The sequence below is a fragment of the Pseudophryne corroboree genome, chromosome 5, assembly GCF_028390025.1.
Source record: "Pseudophryne corroboree isolate aPseCor3 chromosome 5, aPseCor3.hap2, whole genome shotgun sequence".
Lineage (NCBI taxonomy): Eukaryota > Metazoa > Chordata > Amphibia > Anura > Myobatrachidae > Pseudophryne > Pseudophryne corroboree.
In genome coordinates, this window is record NC_086448.1 from 343,314,207 (window position 1) to 343,332,533 (window position 18,327).

General features: G+C 46.4%; 1 protein-coding gene across 8 annotated transcripts in view; it reads right to left on the reverse strand.

Moving 5' to 3' along the window:
• GOLGA4 (golgin A4) overlaps window positions 1–18,327 on the reverse strand; it is a 347,782-nt gene that overhangs the window by 159,201 nt on the left and 170,254 nt on the right. For all 8 annotated transcript variants that reach the window (XM_063922581.1, XM_063922575.1, XM_063922574.1 and 5 more), the window contains 2 exons: window positions 14,185–14,268; window positions 12,056–12,203 (listed from right to left, as the gene is read on the reverse strand). In XM_063922581.1, coding sequence (XP_063778651.1) covers window positions 12,056–12,203; window positions 14,185–14,268 — 232 coding nt within the window. The remainder of the gene's footprint in view (window positions 1–12,055; window positions 12,204–14,184; window positions 14,269–18,327) is intronic.

Genomic DNA, 18,327 nt, shown 5'->3' on the forward strand with positions numbered 1-18,327 from the left:
TCACACCCCACATAATACCCCTTTTTGTGGTACTTGCAGTATCAGAGATATGCAAAGCCTCCTTCATTGCCGTGATCATATAACGTGTGGCCCTACTGGAAAATACGTTTGTTTCTTCACCGTCGACACTGGATTCAGTGTCAGTGTCTGGGTCTGTGTCGACCGACTGAGGTAAAGGGCGTTTTACAGCCCCTGACGGTGTCTGAGACGCCTGGACAGGTACTAACTGGTTTGCCGGCTGTCTCATGTCGTCAACCGACTTTTGTAGCGTGCTGACACTATCCCGTAATTCCATAAACAAAGCCATCCATTCTGATGTCGACTCCCTAGGGGGTGACATCACCATTACAGGCAATTGCTCCGCCTCCACGCCAACATCGTCCTCATACATGTCGACACACACGTACCGACACACAGCAGACACACAGGGAATGCTCTGATAGAAGACAGGACCCAACTAGCCCTTTGGGGAGACAGAGGGAGAGTTTGCCAGCACACACCCAAGCGCTATAAATATATATAGGGACAACCTTAATAAGTGTGTTCCCTTTATAGCAGCTCAAATATTATAAATATCGCCAATAAGTGCCCCCCCTCTCTGTTTTTACCCTGTTTCTGTAGTGCAGTGCAGGGGAGAGTCCTGGGAGCCTTCCTCGCAGCGGAGCTGGGCAGGAAAATGGCGCTGTGTGCGGAGGAGAATAGGCCCCGCCCCCTTTTCGGCGGGCTTCTTCTCCCGGTTTTTTTGGAACCTGGCAGGGGTTAAATACATCCATATAGCCCCAGGGGCTATATGTGATATATTTTAGCCAGAATAGGTATATTACATTGCTGCCCAGGGCGCCCCCCCCAGCGCCCTGCACCCTCAGTGACCGCTGGTGTGAAGTGTGCGGAGAGCAATGGCGCACAGCTGCAGTGCTGTGCGCTACCTCATGAAGACTGAGACGTCTTCTGCCGCCGGTTTCTGGACCTCTTCTCTATTCGGCATCTGCAAGGGGGTCGGCGGCGCGGCTCCGGTGACCCATCCAGGCTGTACCTGTGATCGTCCCTCTGGAGCTAGTGTCCAGTAGCCTAAGAAGCAAATCCATCCTGCACGCAGGTGAGTTCACTTCTTCTCCCCTAAGTCCCTCGTTGCAGTGAGCCTGTTGCTAGCAGGACTCACTGAAAATAAAAAACCTAACAAACTTTTTCTAAGCAGCTCTTTAGGAGAGCCACCTAGATTGCACCCTGCTCGGACGGGCACAAAAACCTAACTGAGGCTTGGAGGAGGGTCATAGGGGGAGGAGCCAGTACACACCACCTAGTGGTCAAACTTTTCAATTTTGTGCCCTGTCTCCTGCGGAGCCGCTATCCCCCATGGTCCTGACGGAGTCCCAGCATCCACTAGGACGTCAGAGAAATATATTTACTAGTAAATATGAATGCAAAAATATACATCACAATTATTTTATATCTTCCTACCTATTGAAATAACAATCTTTACCACATCCTCCATGTTCGCTCTACCATCTTTAGCCACCTTTGAATGAAATGCCCACTATTTATCATAATGCACTGGTTGGGACCTTGGGCCTAATTCTGAGTTGATCACAGCAGCAAATTTGTTAGCAGTTGGGCAAAACCATGTGCACTGCAGGGGGGACAAATATAACATGTGCAGGGAGAGTTAGATTTGGGTGGGGTGTATGCAAACTGAAATCTAAATTGCAGTGTAAAAATAAAGTAGCCAGTATTCACCCTGCACAGAAACAAAATAACCCACCCAAATTTAACTCTCTCTGCAAATGTTATATCTGCTCCCCCTGCAGTGCACTTGGTTTTGCCCAATTGCTAACAAACTTGTTGCTGCGATCAACTCAGAATTACCCTCCTTATTCTCTTACTTGCATTCATCAACATAATCTATTGCTGTTATTATTATCCTTTATTTATACACAGCAGCACCACAAAAGGATCGGCAGCGCCCAGTTATAGGGGGGAATCCAATTATGAACAGTTGAGGACTGCGGGAAATTGTATCGCCGGGGGCAATCCTATTAGCCCCGATGCGGTGTGCTCCTCCCCCGGATGCTGGCACTTATCGCTTATTATTCTTTGGGTGTCTCAGGCGCCCAAAGCATAATCTATAATAAGCGGCTGCCGGAGCCACAATAACACCTGGGATAACACCCACAGAGTATATGAACAGATTAGCAAAACGAGAAAACAGTGACAAAGTTCAAGGCAAGGGATTTGGTTCCTTCGAAAGAGTATGGGGTAGAAGATGGTTTAAGTAAGAGAAGGAATGCTCATGAGGGAAGAAGGCCCTGCTCGTGAGAGCTTCCATTCTAAAGAGGAGGCACAGACAGACAGGGGTGACACAGATGGAGTAGACCGTGAGAGTGGAACTGAGGGTTATGATGAAGAAGTGGGTCTTGAGAGCCCATTTAAAGTTTTGTTGGGAGTATGATAGGGAGCAGCACGTGAAAATCTTGGAGGTAGGATTGGGAGGAAACAATCAGTAGACAGCAGAGGCGACGTGTATTAGTAGAGTGAAGAAGACAGGTGGGAGTGTAAAAGAAGAGAAGGTCAGAGATGTAAATGGTGGGTGAGGGCTTTGTAAGTGAGTGTGAGAGGCTTGAATTGGATTCTGAAAAGGAAGGGTAGATAGTGAAGGGCTTGTAAGAGAGGGGAGGTGGATGTAGCGCGTTTGGTGAGGAAAATGAGCCTGGCTGAGGCACTAAAGATAGACTGGAGTGGAGAGAGGCATTTGTTAGGCATTCCACATAGGAGATTACAGTAGTCCAGTCTAAAGATAACCAGTGAGTGGATAAGGGTCTTTGTAAGCATCCTGGGTGAGAAAGAGCCTGATGCTGGTAATATTTTTTTTTAAGATGAAAACGCTGGTTTGTGAGAGGTGCTGAATGTGTGGTTTGAAGGAGAGGGAATAGTTAAGGATTACTCCACGACAGCGCACCTGGGGCCTAGAGGAGATAGTAGTGCCATCAATAGATAATTAACTTGTGGTAGGTGAGGTTGTGCGTGAAGGGGAGGGAGGAGGAGACCAACTGTTAGTTGAAGTGGGGGGAGGGGCGGGGGCTAAGGGGGGGGGGGGGGGTCATGAGAGGAGACAGAAGGAATAGTCAAATAGATAGGAGAATAGCCTGGAGAGGGAAGTATCACGTAGACCAAGGGAGTGAATGACTTGCAGAAGGAGAGGATGGTCCAGTGTCAAAAGCAGCAGAGAGGTCAAGGAGAATAAAGCAAAGTGTAGTGGTCCTTGGATTTAGCAGCAAGGAGATCATTGCAGACTTTTGTGAGGGCAGTTTCAGTGGAGAGGACGGAAGCCAGATTGGAATAGGTCAACAAGTGAGTGGGATGAAAGAAAGGTAGTAAGGCGGTTGTAAAAAATACGCTCAAGGTGTTCGGATCAAGGCTTGGTTTTTCAAGAATAGGGTAGATGAGTGCATGCTTGAAGGCAGAGGTGACAGTGGCCTGATGAGAATGAAAGATTGAGGAGGTGGACAAGATGGGAACAGGCAGAAGGAGAGAGGTAGCGGAGGCGAGGCAGGAGGGGATAGGCTCATGAGGTGAGGTGGAGGGGTGGTAGGAACAGATGAGGGCCATGACTTCCTCACCATATACATGGGAGAAAGATGCAAGAGTTGGTAAAAAGGGATGGGGATGTATAGTATAGGAAAGGAGGCGGCTGGTTGCGGATGATCTGGTGGGATGTGAAGTCCTGACGCATGGACACAATTTTAGATGTGAAGCAAAGTCAAGGGCAGAGAGTGAGGAGGGGAAATGAGGTGGGGGTGGGCAGAGGAGGGAGTTTACAGTGGCAAAGAGGTGCCGGACGTTTGAAGACTGGGAGGAGATGAGGTTCACCATTCCCTCCTTATATACTGTATACACCTATCTTCCAATTATAGTGGTGGCAGTGTTGCACAATAATTTTGCTGACTGTGTCTTCAAACTTCGCTTCACATGCAGACAATTATTTTTTAACAGTGGATAGCAATCTGGGGTACACTATGACACTCAGGAGTATACAAAAACCTTTCTGTAATAGTGAAGCAGGGGGTGATCATTTGAAATGAAAGGGAAGCTATATCCTAGCGATTAAATGCATCACAGTAGGACCCTGACAGCAGTGACATGATCACTGGTGTTTCTTGCACAAGATATAGGTGTTTTACTTGCTACAGGCTCCAAAAGATATTCTTATAACTTCTAAAGTAATTGATATAATTTAGGGAAATTTTACATGACCATGCCTTGGTCTATGAGAAACATGAGGAAGCCATAGCAAGTGTTAAAAGTGTACGCCATTAGCATCTAGGCCAGCTGTTCACGCATGCGCAAAGTGATGGCCAGCTTTTGAAGCTTCTGTGAGTGGTGTTGTTTACTGTTGCGCTCCAGAGCAGTCCATTTTTCAAATAGGGGAACCACACCAACTGCCATTCCAAACACTGCCAAACATCACAGGCCGTGACTCCCTGGCAGTAGGTGTGACTCTCCTCTTTGAAATTTAGACTGCGCTGCAGCCCCACCTCTAGAGCCGCGACTGGTGGTGTCCACATTCATTGTGTATGTGTGTTACGTTCAAGCCTGCCTTAATGATAATTGCGTACACTTTCAATATGTGCTATGACTTCCTCATGTCTCTCAAAGACCAAAGTATGTCAGTGTCAAATTTCATTAAATTACAGTACATCCAATTTTTAGAGCCTACAGCGAGTGAAAAACACTGTGTAGATTATCTAGATTTAATGAATTCCAGATCATTTCTGACCAGGGTGCGTCATGTTAGAGCTTGTGAATAGGACATCAGTATTTTACGTTAATATAAATTTACGCTATTGCACAGCTGCCTTTACAAATATGTACATGTTGCAGGTGGCATCGCAAGAAAAAAAAGCCTCTTCTCGCATCATCGGATCTACATCATGGCCAGGAAATAGGCTTGCAAGGTCAGAATATCTGCATCCTCCTACGCAGATCCTGGACTAAGTACACCCAGAAATGGGAGAGACAAGCTTGTGTTTCTGGAATGCAGGCCAGCCACACCGCCGCTCTGCCCCCAAACGGCTGCAGCATTTCAGTCATGCTGTCACTTGGGGAAACTGCAAGAGACAATGTAGGACTCATTCTGCACATGTGCAGTCCCACAACAATCAGAATAGTATGTAAACTGTTTGCGTACTACTCTGAATCAGGCCCCATAATAAGAAAGCACACATTTCTTAATGTCAATTTTACATTTTTCTTAAGTACAGTAGTAGCATGTTTAAGATATAGTTATGTACAATTTATTTATTTTTTTCAAAACTTGTTTATAGCATAATTTAAATATAGTAGTGCCTAAAATTAGCAATTCTATTATAGCAATTATATTCATTACAAATGTTTTGTAATTGTTAAGATAACAAACAAAGCAATTGGGCTGCCAGGTATCTGGGTGGAAAATGATTGAGAACCACTGATTTAGATAAAACGTTTGAGCAGAAAATTGGCTTTGCCGATACCATACTTCTATAATAAAACTGTGCAATAACGCATTGTACACCTGCATGCTGGAAGGGAGAGAAATCCTAACCAATTTTTATACATACACACACGGTTTAAAAAGCTTTAGAACACTGGCACACCTAATGGCAGTGGAAGAGGGCCATGTTAAGCCTTCAATAAAGGATTGAAGAGAAGAGATTTGCTCATGCCCTGCCAGAGTACAGATTACTGAGCATGAACAGTGAGAAATGCTGTAACTTGTACACTTCCTTCACTCACATCTTGTTTCTGTCCAACACCACCAAGTAGCTGCTGAAACCTAAGGCAGTGCTTGCATAACCAGACATTAAAGCATTCCGATTGGAATTTGCTAACCTTTTATCTAATGAGTCTATACAACTTGTATGACCTCTGCCTGTACACAGGCTATAGAAATGAGAAGTGTCAGCACATCACTAGCACACGTACATAAATAAAATCACAGCATAATTATGTGCAGCTGTCATCTGTGAAACTCGAACAGACACTGGTTTTATTTATATCAGTGGGCTGCCTGTGCTTCACAGTGACACAATGCTAGAAATACAAACAGTTGCCTCTTTCCCCTAAAAGTAAACTATCACATTCATTATTTTTCTTTTGTGAACAAACCTATATTTTGCAATAAGAAATAACACAAAAAGGAGATTTATGGTAAGAACTTACCGTTGTTAAATCTCTTTCTGCGAGGTACACTGGGCTACATAGGGATAACATCGGGGGTGTAGAGTAGGATCTTGATCCGAGGCACCAACAGGCTAAAAGCTTTGACCTTCTCTATAACCCCGCCTCCGTGCACAGGAGCTCAGTTTTGTAACCAGTCCAATGCAGTAGCAGGTAAAAGAGACGACAACCGTTAGTAGCCACGTACACCACATTCTCACGACAGGAGAAGGTACCAGTGGCTAATGCCATACAAACTCAAAGAAGCCAAGTGCATCAGGGTGGGCGCCCTGTGGAACCCAGTGTACCTCGCAGAAAGAGATTTAACACGTGATCTCCAAGCGCTGCCCCCCGCCGTGTCACCACTGACGTCATCAACCCAGTAATATGCCGGGATGCAGACAGTGGCAGCGGGGCGCCTCAGGCAGGTCACACTCTGGAAGCTCCCGTGTCAGGCTCCTGGGTGCGACCCGCCTCAGGTGGTGTGAAAGCGGTATTACTGGTGTCAGGTTACATTGTCCCCCAACCCCACTCCTCTGTGCTTGTGGTTGGAAATTTATGTGCCTACGATTTCTGATTCTGTGAACATTTGCATGTGGCACTGTTAGGCTGTTAGAGAAGCTGGATCTGCTGTTTCCTTTAACAGTAGACCTTGCTGTGTTTGAGCCACACAGCCCCAGTACTTAAGGTACTGATTGCTTTATCTGTGTTCTGTTACTGCAGTGCTCTGCCAGTGCGCCAGGGGGTTCCGTGCAAGAGATGTCCACCCCGCGAGAGCCTGATTGTGCGGCATCACTATCTACAGCTATGTGGGAGCTGGCAGCATCCAGGTTACCATCACCATCTGGGTCAGTCTCCCCCACAGAGCCACAGCCTCATATCCCACAGCGACCCGAAATACAGCCTGCGTGGGTACATGGCTTTTTACAATCTGTGCAGGGATTGGAACATTCCAGTTCCCTGCAACAGGTTCTGGGTTCCACACCCGCGTGTCAGAAGTCCAGACGAGAGTCATCTCTGCTCTCACTGTTGGGAGAAATCCCAATCAGTTGCCTCCCTGGATGAGGACATCTCCTCACAACCTACTGAGGAGGATACACTCTCTCCTCAGGAAGAACACCTGACGCAGGCCATTTACAGCGACATGTTATGGATGCTGATATGCAACCTGCCACTGAGGCCCCCTTCTTCAAAAGGAAGAAGGAGGATCCTGAATTGTTTCCACCCTCATCTAATTTAAAGGAGAGCTTTAAGGAACCCTTGTCGCACCCAAATAATATTTTTGGGGTCCCGCCGCATCTTCCTTCTAGCCGATGCTGGAAGGGGATTAAAAAAAACCAAAACAATGGGAGACACCACCTGACGTGGACACATTACTAGGTTGATCAAGTCAACCTCCCTTGCTATTCTTGATGTCACATCTTTGAGGAATCCAACTAACAAGAAGTTGGGGCAGTCCCTTGACAATATTCACCAACGCAGGTGCAGATAGTTATCCAGCCTCGTCTTCAGCCTGGATTTCTTTGGCCATAGGAAGCTGGGCAGATGCCCTAGCTGAGGGTCTCCAGCCCGGGACTCAATGTTCTGACTTACTCTGCCTTGTAGACAACATCAGGGACACTGGCAGAGGAAAGAGGGCAGAGGTGAGAGGACAGCCCTCCTCCTTTGCACAGGGATCCTCATCCGACCAGCCTAGTCCACAGGTCGTCTGTTCTGGGTTGGTCGCCATAGGACCCACAAATAGGGTAACAAACCTACGGCATGACACTCAGGGAACCCACCTGGGCTCTTCCAGGGCGGCTGGTCAGTTTCTCCAATTTGCCAACGTCTGGCTAGACTCCATGTCCAAATCCTGGGTGTCAGGCATGGTATCCAAAGGATACGCCCTCACCTTTTTGGAGTGACCGCCTCTTCAGGTTTTTAACACTAAGCTGACAGTGGATGTCGACAAGGTCGCCGCTTTTCAATCTTCTATCCTTTTCCTACTGGCAGCGGGGGTCATTATTCCAGTTCCCTCTCCTCAAAGGATGAGTCCCCAGTACCACCTCCTCAAAGCAATGAGGAAGGCTAGTCAGGTGCTTGCTTGGTTGCATAGGGAGAGGAATCAGCAGCAGAAAGAAAGAAGTAATAATGCCACTGTATAGGTCATTGCATGAAGCATCAACTGGGATGTGGTCAGACTGGCCTTGTGCCAGTTGATCAGCCAGCCAGCCAGCCATGTGAATGTAAAAGTTCCAGAGTGACCTGTAGATGTTGTTGCAAGACAACCCGAGATTGAGCCAGACTGAGAAGGGCGTCCAGGTATGGGCGAAAAACAACGGACTCCCTGCAGGCCTAGCTGGGCTGCTTTGACTTTAGTGAAGACTCTTGGTGCAGTTGAGAGTCTTCACTAAAGTCAAAGCAGCCCAGCTAGGCCTGCAGGGAGTCCGTTGTTTTTTCCCCATACCTGGACGCCCTTCCCAGTCTGGCGCAATCTCGGGTTATCTTGCAACAACATCTACAGGTCACTCTGGAACTTTTACATTCATATGGCTGGCTGATCAACTGGCACAAGGCCAGTCTGACCATATCCCAGTCCATGCTTCATCTAGGGTCAACCCTGTACTACAGAGTACGACAATTGTTTCTACCCACGAACATGGTGTTGGGATATCTGGATTTCCTCAGGACTTTCTTCATGCATCACAGCATTTACATTCAAATTTGGGCAAGATGGTCTGTTTTGATATGGTGGAGTAAACCTAGTTCCTCTCCAAACCGCTGCAGCTCGAACGGCTCCACCTCCATTTCAAGTCCTGCCTTATTTCCATCTCAGAGAAACCAGTGTCTCACTCCTGTGGTGGCTCCAGTCTTCCCATCTGAACAAAGGGCGCCCATTCCTGTTCCAGGTCATTCTTACCACGGACATCAGCTTCCGAGGAAGGGAAGGGGGGGGGGGGCGCGGTCAAGGGGAGCCTCTCTTTTCAGGGACAACAATCAGCCCGGGAGACGACTCTATCAATGTCCTGGAACTTTGAATAATCTACGGTGCGTTCTGCCAAGTGGATCCACTCATGCACGCTAACCCGGTGAGGATACAAATCGGACAATGAAACAGCTGTTGCATACATCAGCCATCAGGGTGGCACCAGCAGTCGTGCCACCATGCAGGTAGTCGGTACCATTTTCCAGTGGGCGGATCGTTTCCTGCCAGCCCTGTCCACAGTCTACATTCCCGGAGTCCACAATTGGGAAACGGATTTCCTTGGCTGACAAGCCATCCATTAAGGAGAGTGGTCCCTCCACTCGGCAGTGTTCAACTTTCTTGTGGCTCGCTGGGGTCCATACATAGATTTGATTGCCTTCCATCAAAATCACAATCTTCCTCTGTATAGATCAATAACCAGGATTTGAACGCGTTTCTGGTGGACGCTCTGGTAGCTCCCTGGCCTTTTATAAAAGGTATATACCAAGAGTTCTGAACCTCCCGATGTTACCCCGGATTTGCCGAAATAGGCCTGGTACACAGATCTCCGCTGTCTATCCATAGGGCCTCCATTACACCCACCTCTTTGTCCGGATCTACTGTCCCGGGACCATTTCTTCACCCGACCAGCTTGTCGGGGTAGCTGTTGAGAGGTCGGTCTCAAGGGCCCGTGGCTTCTCTGATTCCATCATCCACTGCTATCAGCCAGGACACCTCCTTCTACTTGCATATATGATAGGGTGTGGCGGTACTTTTAGTGGTGTACCACCTGAAGCTTCAATCCATTGATATATCTGGTGTCTAGGGTTTAGGCCTCCCTTAAAGGTGCAGGTGTATCAGTGCTTTTCTAGAGAAAGGAGGCTGTTTCTTCATCAGTTTATACCTTCCTACAGGAGGTGATGCAATTACAGCCTCCCTTTGTCCCTCCTGTACATCCATGGGACTAATCCTCGGTCCTCCGAATGCTTTGGCGTGCTCCATTAGAGCCCCTGGACTCTGTTGATCTGCATTGGCTCACTTACAAGATTGTTTTCATGTTGGCCATTGCCTCAGCATGTCGGGTTTCCCACTTGGATGCTTCTCTCTCCGGTCCCCATTCCTTGTTTTCCACTCCAACCGGCAAGTTCTACGCCCTAGAATGGATTACCTCCCTACAGCATGGTGTTTTCCAGGTTCCACATTACTCTGGCGATTGTGGTTGCATCCTTGTCTCCTTCCGCGGTGGCTGACCCGGATGCCTCTTTTGTCGCCTTGGATGTTGTGCGTGTCCTCCCGGACTTATGGATGCAGAACATAGTCCTTCCGCAAATCGGACTCCTCTTTGTCCTTTCTGATATCCATATGCGAGGCTGGCCAGCCTCTACACAAGCTTTGGCACATTAGATTTGCATTGCCATTTGCCAGGCTTGTCTGCTAGCTGGTAGGTAATTTCCGGTGTCTGTAAAGGCTCTCTCTATGCGGTCTGTTGGCCCTTTTTGGGCGGATTGCCATGGGGCTTCTGTTACGTGGCTTTGCAGGGCGACTATGTGGTCATCTGCCCACAATTTCCTCACATTTTCTAAAATGACTCCATCGCCTCGCCCGATGTGGCCTTTGGGCATTAGGTCCTCAGTGCAGCTGAGGAGGGTTCCCGCCCGTACAGCTCTGGGACGCCCCACAGTCCCAGTGTCCACGTAGGCTGAATGAAAAAGGATGATTTCTGTCTTACCTGTAAAATCCTTTTTCTGAAGCTCCCACAGCTTCAGAAAAAGGATTTTACAGGTAAGACAGAAATCATCCTTTTTCATTCAGCCTACGTGGACACTGGGACTGTGGGGCGTCCCAGAGCTGTACGGGCGGGAACCCTCCTCAGCTGCACTGAGGACCTAATGCCCAAAGGCCACATCGGGCGAGGCGATGGAGTCATTTTAGAAAATGTGAGGAAATTGTGGGCAGATGACCACATAGTCGCCCTGCAAAGCCACGTAACAGAAGCCCCATGGCAACCCGCCCAAAAAGGGCCAACAGACCGTGGCACCATGGGCCAGTTTAAAGGGCCCCTCACAAAAAAAGCGAGTGTGAGGGTGGGTGCCCAGTGTGCCCCACGCACACTGGGCGCCCACCCTCACACTCACTTTTTTTGTGAGGGGCCCTTTAAACTGGCCCATGGTGCCACGGTTCTTTTGACCGGGGCAGTATCTGTGTGTTTGTGTGTTCTCTCCTGTACCTGTTCTTGAGGCTTGTTAAGTTAAAAACTGATCCTCCCATGAGCAGGTGGGGTATAGGGGAAGAGGAGCCTCTGCTGCACTCTGCAAGACGAACTCCTTGGTGCCTGCAGTGCTCCTGATTACCATACCCCACAGTCCCAGTGTCCACCATGGCTTCAGAAAAAAGGATTTTACAGGTAAGACAAAAATCCCCTTTTCTCACATAAAACACTGCAAAAACGTTAGTGAGTGTATGAACTATTTCCCACATTAACTATTAGGTTCCCCTACTTACTGGTCTTCCCAAACAAGAATTTCTATTTTGAATGCAGCAGCTCCACTAATGTTTCTTGTAAAAAGGAATTCTACTGCCCCTCCGCACTGTCACTACCTGCACTGCTAACCTAAGATTTACAGAATCAAATATAAAATACTTCAACTAATGTAACTAACCATAAACTGAAACAATATATTTCTATATACTTGTTTAAAATATCTCCACACTCATTACCTACTCCCACTCCAAGGTAGAGGACTTTTTCAGGTTGCACCCCCTGTAAGAAATTCTGTCTCTACCTCACTCACAACTTTCCCCTAGCCTCCAAACCATCAGTCTTGTGTCCTCACTCTGCTACACAAACTTAAATGTAAGCCTATTTTCTTATATAATCAGACCTACTGGGACCCCGTATAAAAAACAAAAAACCCTTCTTACCAGCTTTCTCCGATTTCTCTTTCTGCTCTTGTAGTTGATCGCATTTTGTAGTTAACTGCTTGACCCGTGTACGAAGCTGAGAAACCTCCTCTTCCTTCATCATCATCGCTTCATGCATCTGCCTCTTTGTCTCTGCAATGACCATCCCCTGTACAGAATATATAAATCATTCACATTCCACTGTTTGTCATGTACTTAGAACTTCACATTGGGACATACCTAACTTTGAAAACGAACATGAAGATGTTGTCACTGCATAATAAATCTAGGCACAGCACGAGTATTCTTTCTGTATGGTAATGAGCTTCAGTGTGTACTTATATGATGGATGGATGAATGAGGTCTACCTAGGTATGGCCAGAATTTAGACAACTTATAGATACATTAAATTAGCTGCGAGTCAGCTTGCATTGTGACTAGGTGGGCTTAAGCCGCACATGCAGTCCAAGCTTGAATATTTTTGTTTGCAGATCCTTAGGGATGCATGCTAAAACCTGTGAGTCCGGGTGGAGCTGAGGTACCATTGCTGGCGTTTCCATACTGTTGCAATGATAAATAACCCCATTCCATGACTGGTGTCACGTTCTACAGAGAAACCTCTAATATACATAAATAAAATAGTAAAAAGGTAAAACCATGCAGAAACTTAAATGCATGATTCCTCTTCCAGTTCCACATATTTACCAATATAGTGTTCCTGTGTGACAAATCTGTGGTAATGAGCTTGGTAGAGGGCTTAGTGGTGCAGTGTTTTGGGTGCCTTAACCAGGATCTACACACAGCTCTTCAGGTACATGTGAAACAAATGGAGCTTTTACTGTCAGCCTTCAGCATGAATGAAAAACAACAAATAACCTAGCCCTCATTAAGGGCACAAGCTCACTTCTTCGTCTATCTCCAAAATGGACAGCTAGTCTGCATTACAGTCTGACTTAAGTTTCAGTCCCGTCTCTCACAGGTAAGGCACCTCTTGCCCTTTTTAACCACTTAACTGACAAAAAAAACGCTCAGAAATTGACGTAGTTTTTCTAATGAGTGAATTAAGTGAAGAACATGTATTAAACCTATCCAAAATGATTTTATTTTAACAACCTGTATCGGACTGGTTGCATCGTGAGCGACAGGATCAGATAATGCACTTGTTGGTGTGTTCCCCGCGGATACCGACGCAATCATCCCGCATCATCGGACCTTTACATCAAAAGCCGGCCTTGCTGAAACATACAAGCGGCAGCGGTGAGACTTTGCTTGGCGGTGGGGAGGGTATTTGAAAGCGTTGGTCCGGCGGGCTCCCAAAAGCTTTGTGTGAGCCGCATCCACACAGTATTGGCTGAACTGCATTTTTAACATACATCAGCACACCAGCAGTATAATAACTAGCCTTCCTTTGGAGTTACAAATAGCACTTGGTTGTGCTTAATATCCTGTACCGGATCTCCAATTGCATATTATCTGTAGAACATTTATTGGTGGCAATATGGACTGTTAAGTATGCAGTGGTATTATATGGTGTAATTTATTATAGATTATATTGATTTTAATAATAATATTCTTAGAATAAATTGTCTTTTGACCAATGAAGTTTAGCGCTCCCTTGTGATCCTGTGTATCTAATTGTATTGTTTTGTCTAGGCCCATTGGCCTGACTTCTTTTCCGCAACATAAGCCCAGTCACAGAGATTGGTGGCCTTCCCTGCCACTTGCAGTCTGGATTCCTGGCTAGGCTCTTCAGCTGCCACAGTAGCCTGAATGGCTACCACAAGCCCACCTGGACTGAATACACAGGCAGCAGGCTAACTTGACTGCTCAGTACCTTGGACTATTTACACTCTGCATGCCTAGCTATGGTCACACCTATTTTCTTCCCTGTGTGGGCTGATCGCTCCAGCCCAACACAGAAGACATGGCTCACCACGCCATCTACGCTCATATTTAGACAGCTGGCAGTGAAACTGAATGGAGAGTAGTATAACTGAATGAGCTATTATGATCAATATGACTTTACAGAGTTTATAGTAATTAACAAAAAGATGGTGTAACTGGAAAAAGGTGCTAAGAGAGTATACATCACTATGATCCCTGGTAATATCAAGTGAAGTTGTGCTGACATATCAGAGATGAATAATTACCTTATCTTGCTCCAGCTGTTCAACTAAATTCTTGGCATCCCTCAGTTGGGTTATCAGCTTGGTCTTTTCACTTGTGTGAAGTTCCTGGAATGTCACACACAATGCTTACTGATATTGTACACACTTTCTTTGTGGACAACATATTTAAAAAAAAAAAATGAAAAAAAAAGAAAGAAAAAAATGAAAGGACCAGTCTGTTGTAGAAATCAAATTTAAAGTGAATTGAAAAAACAGAGTTTAATTAGGCTATAGAGCACTGAATTCAATTATGTTTTATTCTGTTTACAAGTAAACAACAAGCTGCCAAAATGCTGTTTTTGCAAAGCAACATATAAACGCCTATTACAACACATACCAACGTACTAGCTTGGCTTAAACCAGTGCAAGTAAGACTAAGGAAGGTACATGTCTAATAGGTTGATACCTGTTACAGAAACGTTTTGGGATTTCTATTATTTAACATAAATTTACAACTGACAAATGAAAACAGCCGGGTAGACTGATAAATTCATTCACAAACAGCTAAGAAAGTTACCTGTGGCTTCTCTACCCTTATTATTTGTATCTCAAAGATCCAGCACCGTGTATTAACGGACTTATCAATGATAGAGTAATCAACTTTGAGTTGTAGAAATGGGGAGGTGGGTAGGTTAGGATGGATTACAGCAGGGATGGGGAACCTTCGGCCCTCCAGCTGCTGTTGAACTACACATCCCAGCATACCCTGCAACAGTTTTAGCATGGCCAAAGAGCAAAACTGTAGTAAGGCATGCTGGTATGTGTAGTTCAACAACAGCTGGAGGGCCGAAGGTTCCCCATTCTTGGATTACAGGCAAGCAACAGGAATGAGGAATTCTCATATTCAGTACACCCCGTGAATATATTATGTGTGTAAGACTCTTGACGAAATAAGCCATGTTTGATGTTGAAGATGTCCAAAACTAAATGAGGTAAAACTGATTATTTTTACTTAATACAACAGGAGCTTATGCAAATATAAGAAAAAAAGGGGGAATTTTGCTATTTCCTGTTGAAACCTTTTCTCTGAATCTGGCTGGAGGAGACAGGACCTTGTGGTAGTAGATTGGGACTACAGAAACTGGCACTAAATTAAATTAAAACTGTAGCTTTAAGCATAAACTCCTGCGCTCTGCAATCCCCAGCATGCCAGTACAGCTTTAAGAGAGCCCAATAAGGAGAAGCAGTAACCCAGTTGAACAGTCAAAACACAAAAAGAGAACAGTATGGAAACAGACTGTCAAGATAAAACACTGCACGACTGAGTGTAAGGGACACAGTATGCCCTAGCTGGATTCAGAATAAATGATTCAACGGTTAGTACAAAAAATCCTTTTTTTTTTTTTTTTCTTTTATCCAGTCCGAAGGACATTGGACCATGGGACGTTCAACAGCCACCCCCAGTGGAGTGAACACTCAGGCTGCCTGACCGAAGAACTTTATGCCCCTAAATGTTGGCGTTGACGGAGGCAAAAACAGGAAAATGAGAAAAATGAGAGAACGTATGAACTGAGGACTAGGTAGCAGTCCTATTCCACGGAAGCACCAAAGGGTCTATTCATGAAGCAGTGAAAAGTATGGAGAATAGAGCCAGTAGAGAAGTTGCCCATGGCAACCAATCAGAATTGAAGTAACATTTATAATTTGCTTACTATACAATTGTAAATAGCAGCTGATTGGTTGCCACTTTTCACTGCTTCATGAATAGACCCCCAATCCACGCCACCAGGAGGTCACCACCACACTAAAAAATGCACCGACACCAAGTCTTGTGTTGGTCAATTCACACTGGAACAAGCGTAAGTTAGGACGGAAAGAAACCAATGCGCAATTGGCCACTTAGGAGCAGGCCAACCATGTTTCTGCGCGTCACAAAGAAAAAGCAGAGAAACTGTGCGGAGGATAGAGGAAGGAACGCCCACAGGGCTCGGACTACGTTTAACAGAGCAAGAACATCTCGGTCCTGGGAAGTTGCCAATGGATGAAATAATAAGATTTTAAACCTACCGGTAAATCTTTTTCTCCTAGTCCGTAGAGGATGCTGGGGACTCCGTAAGGACCATGGGGTATAGACGGCTCCGCAGGAGACATGGGCACTGTAAAGACTTTAGAATGGGTGTGCACTGGCTCCTCCCTCTATGCCCCTCCTCCAGACCCCAGTTAGGACTGTGCCCAGAGGAGACTGACAGTACGAGGAAAGGATTTTTGTTAATCTAAGGGCAAGATACATACCAGCCCACACCATACATACCGTACAACATGGAATGAACCAAACCAGTTAACAGTATGAACCAAACAGCATCAGCCAAAGACTGATCTCAACTGTAACATAACCCTTATGTCAGCAACAACTATATACAAGCCTTGCAGAATTTGTCCATACCGGGACGGGCGCCCAGCATCCTTTACGGACTAGGAGAAAAAGATTTACCGGTAGGTTTAAAATCTTATTTTCTCTTACGTCCTAGAGGATGCTGGGGACTCCGTAAGGACCATGGGGATTATACCAAAGGGAGAGTGCGGATGACTCTGCAGCACCGATTGAGCCAACAACAGGGCCTCATCAGCCAGGGTATCAAACTTGTAGAGTTTTGCAAAAGTGTTTGAACCCGACCAAGTAGCTGCTCAGCAAAGCTGTAGTGCCGAGACACCTCGGGCAGCTGCCCAAGAAGAGCCCACCTTCCTAGTGGAATGGGCCTTTTTCGAATTTGTTAACGGCAATCCAGCCGTAGCATGAGCCTGCTGAATCGTATTACAAATCCAGCGAGCAATAGTCTGCCTTGAAGCAGGAGCGCCAACCTCGTTGGCTGCATACAGGACAAACAGTGCCTCTGTTGTTCTAACTCTAGCCGTCCTGGCTACATAAATTTTTAAGGCCCTGACTACATCAAGCGACTTGGAATTCTCCAAGTCACCCGTAGTCACAGGCACCACAATAGGTTGGTTCATATGAAATGACGAAACCACCTAAAGTAGAAACTGAGGGCGAGTTCTTAACTCCGCCCGATCCACATGGAAAATCAGATACGGGCTCTTGTGAGACAAAGCCGCCAATTCGGACACCTGCCCTGCAGATGCCAAGGTCAACAACATGACTACTTTCCAAGTGAGAAATTTTAAGTCCACCGTTTGAAGAGGTTCAGACCAGTGTGATTTAAGGAACTGTAACACCACGTTAAGGTCCAACGGTGCCACTGGGGGCACAAAAGGTGGCTGGATGTGCAGCACTCCCTTTACAAAAGTCTGGACTTCTGGGAGAGAAGCCAATTCCTTCTGAAAGAAAATAGATAAGGCCGAAATCTGCCCCTTGATGGAGCCTAACTTGAGGCCCATATCCACTCCTGTCTGCAGGAAGTGGAGAAAACGACCCAGCTGAAAATCCTCCGTAGGAGCATTCTTGGCTTCACAGCAATATACATATTTTCCCCAGATACGGTGATAATGCTTCGCCGTTACTTCCTTCCTAGCCTTGATCAGAGTAGGGATGACTTCCCCCGGAATACCTTTCCTAGCTAGGATTTGGTGTTCAACCGCTATGCCGTCAAACGTAAACGCGGTAAGTCTTGGAACACACAGGGCCCCTGTTGCAACAGGTCCTCCTTGGGAGGAAGAGGCCACGGATCTTCTGAGCATTTCCTGAAGATCTGAATACCAGGCCGTTCGAGGCCAATCTGGGACAATGAGAATTGTCTGCACTCTTGTTTTTCTCATGATTCTCAATACTTTTGAGATAAGTGGAAGTGGGAGAAACACATAGACCAACTGAAACACCGACGGTGTCACTAGGGCGTCCACTGCCACTGCCTGAGGGTCTCTCGACCTGGAACAATACGTCCGAAGCTTCTTGTTGAGGCGTGACGCCATCATGTCTATAAGAGAAAGTCCCCAACGACTTGTTACCTCTGCAAAGACCTCTTGATGTAGCCCCCTCTCCTGGATGGAGATCGTGTCTGCTGAGGAAGTCTGCTTCCAGTTGTCTACTCCCAGAAAGAAGACTGCTGACAGAGCACTTACATGATTTTCCGCCCAGCGAAGAATCCTGGTGGCTTCTGCCATTGCTGCTCTGCACTTTGTCCTGCCCTGGCGGTTTACATGCGCCACGGCTGTGACGTTGTCTGACTGAAT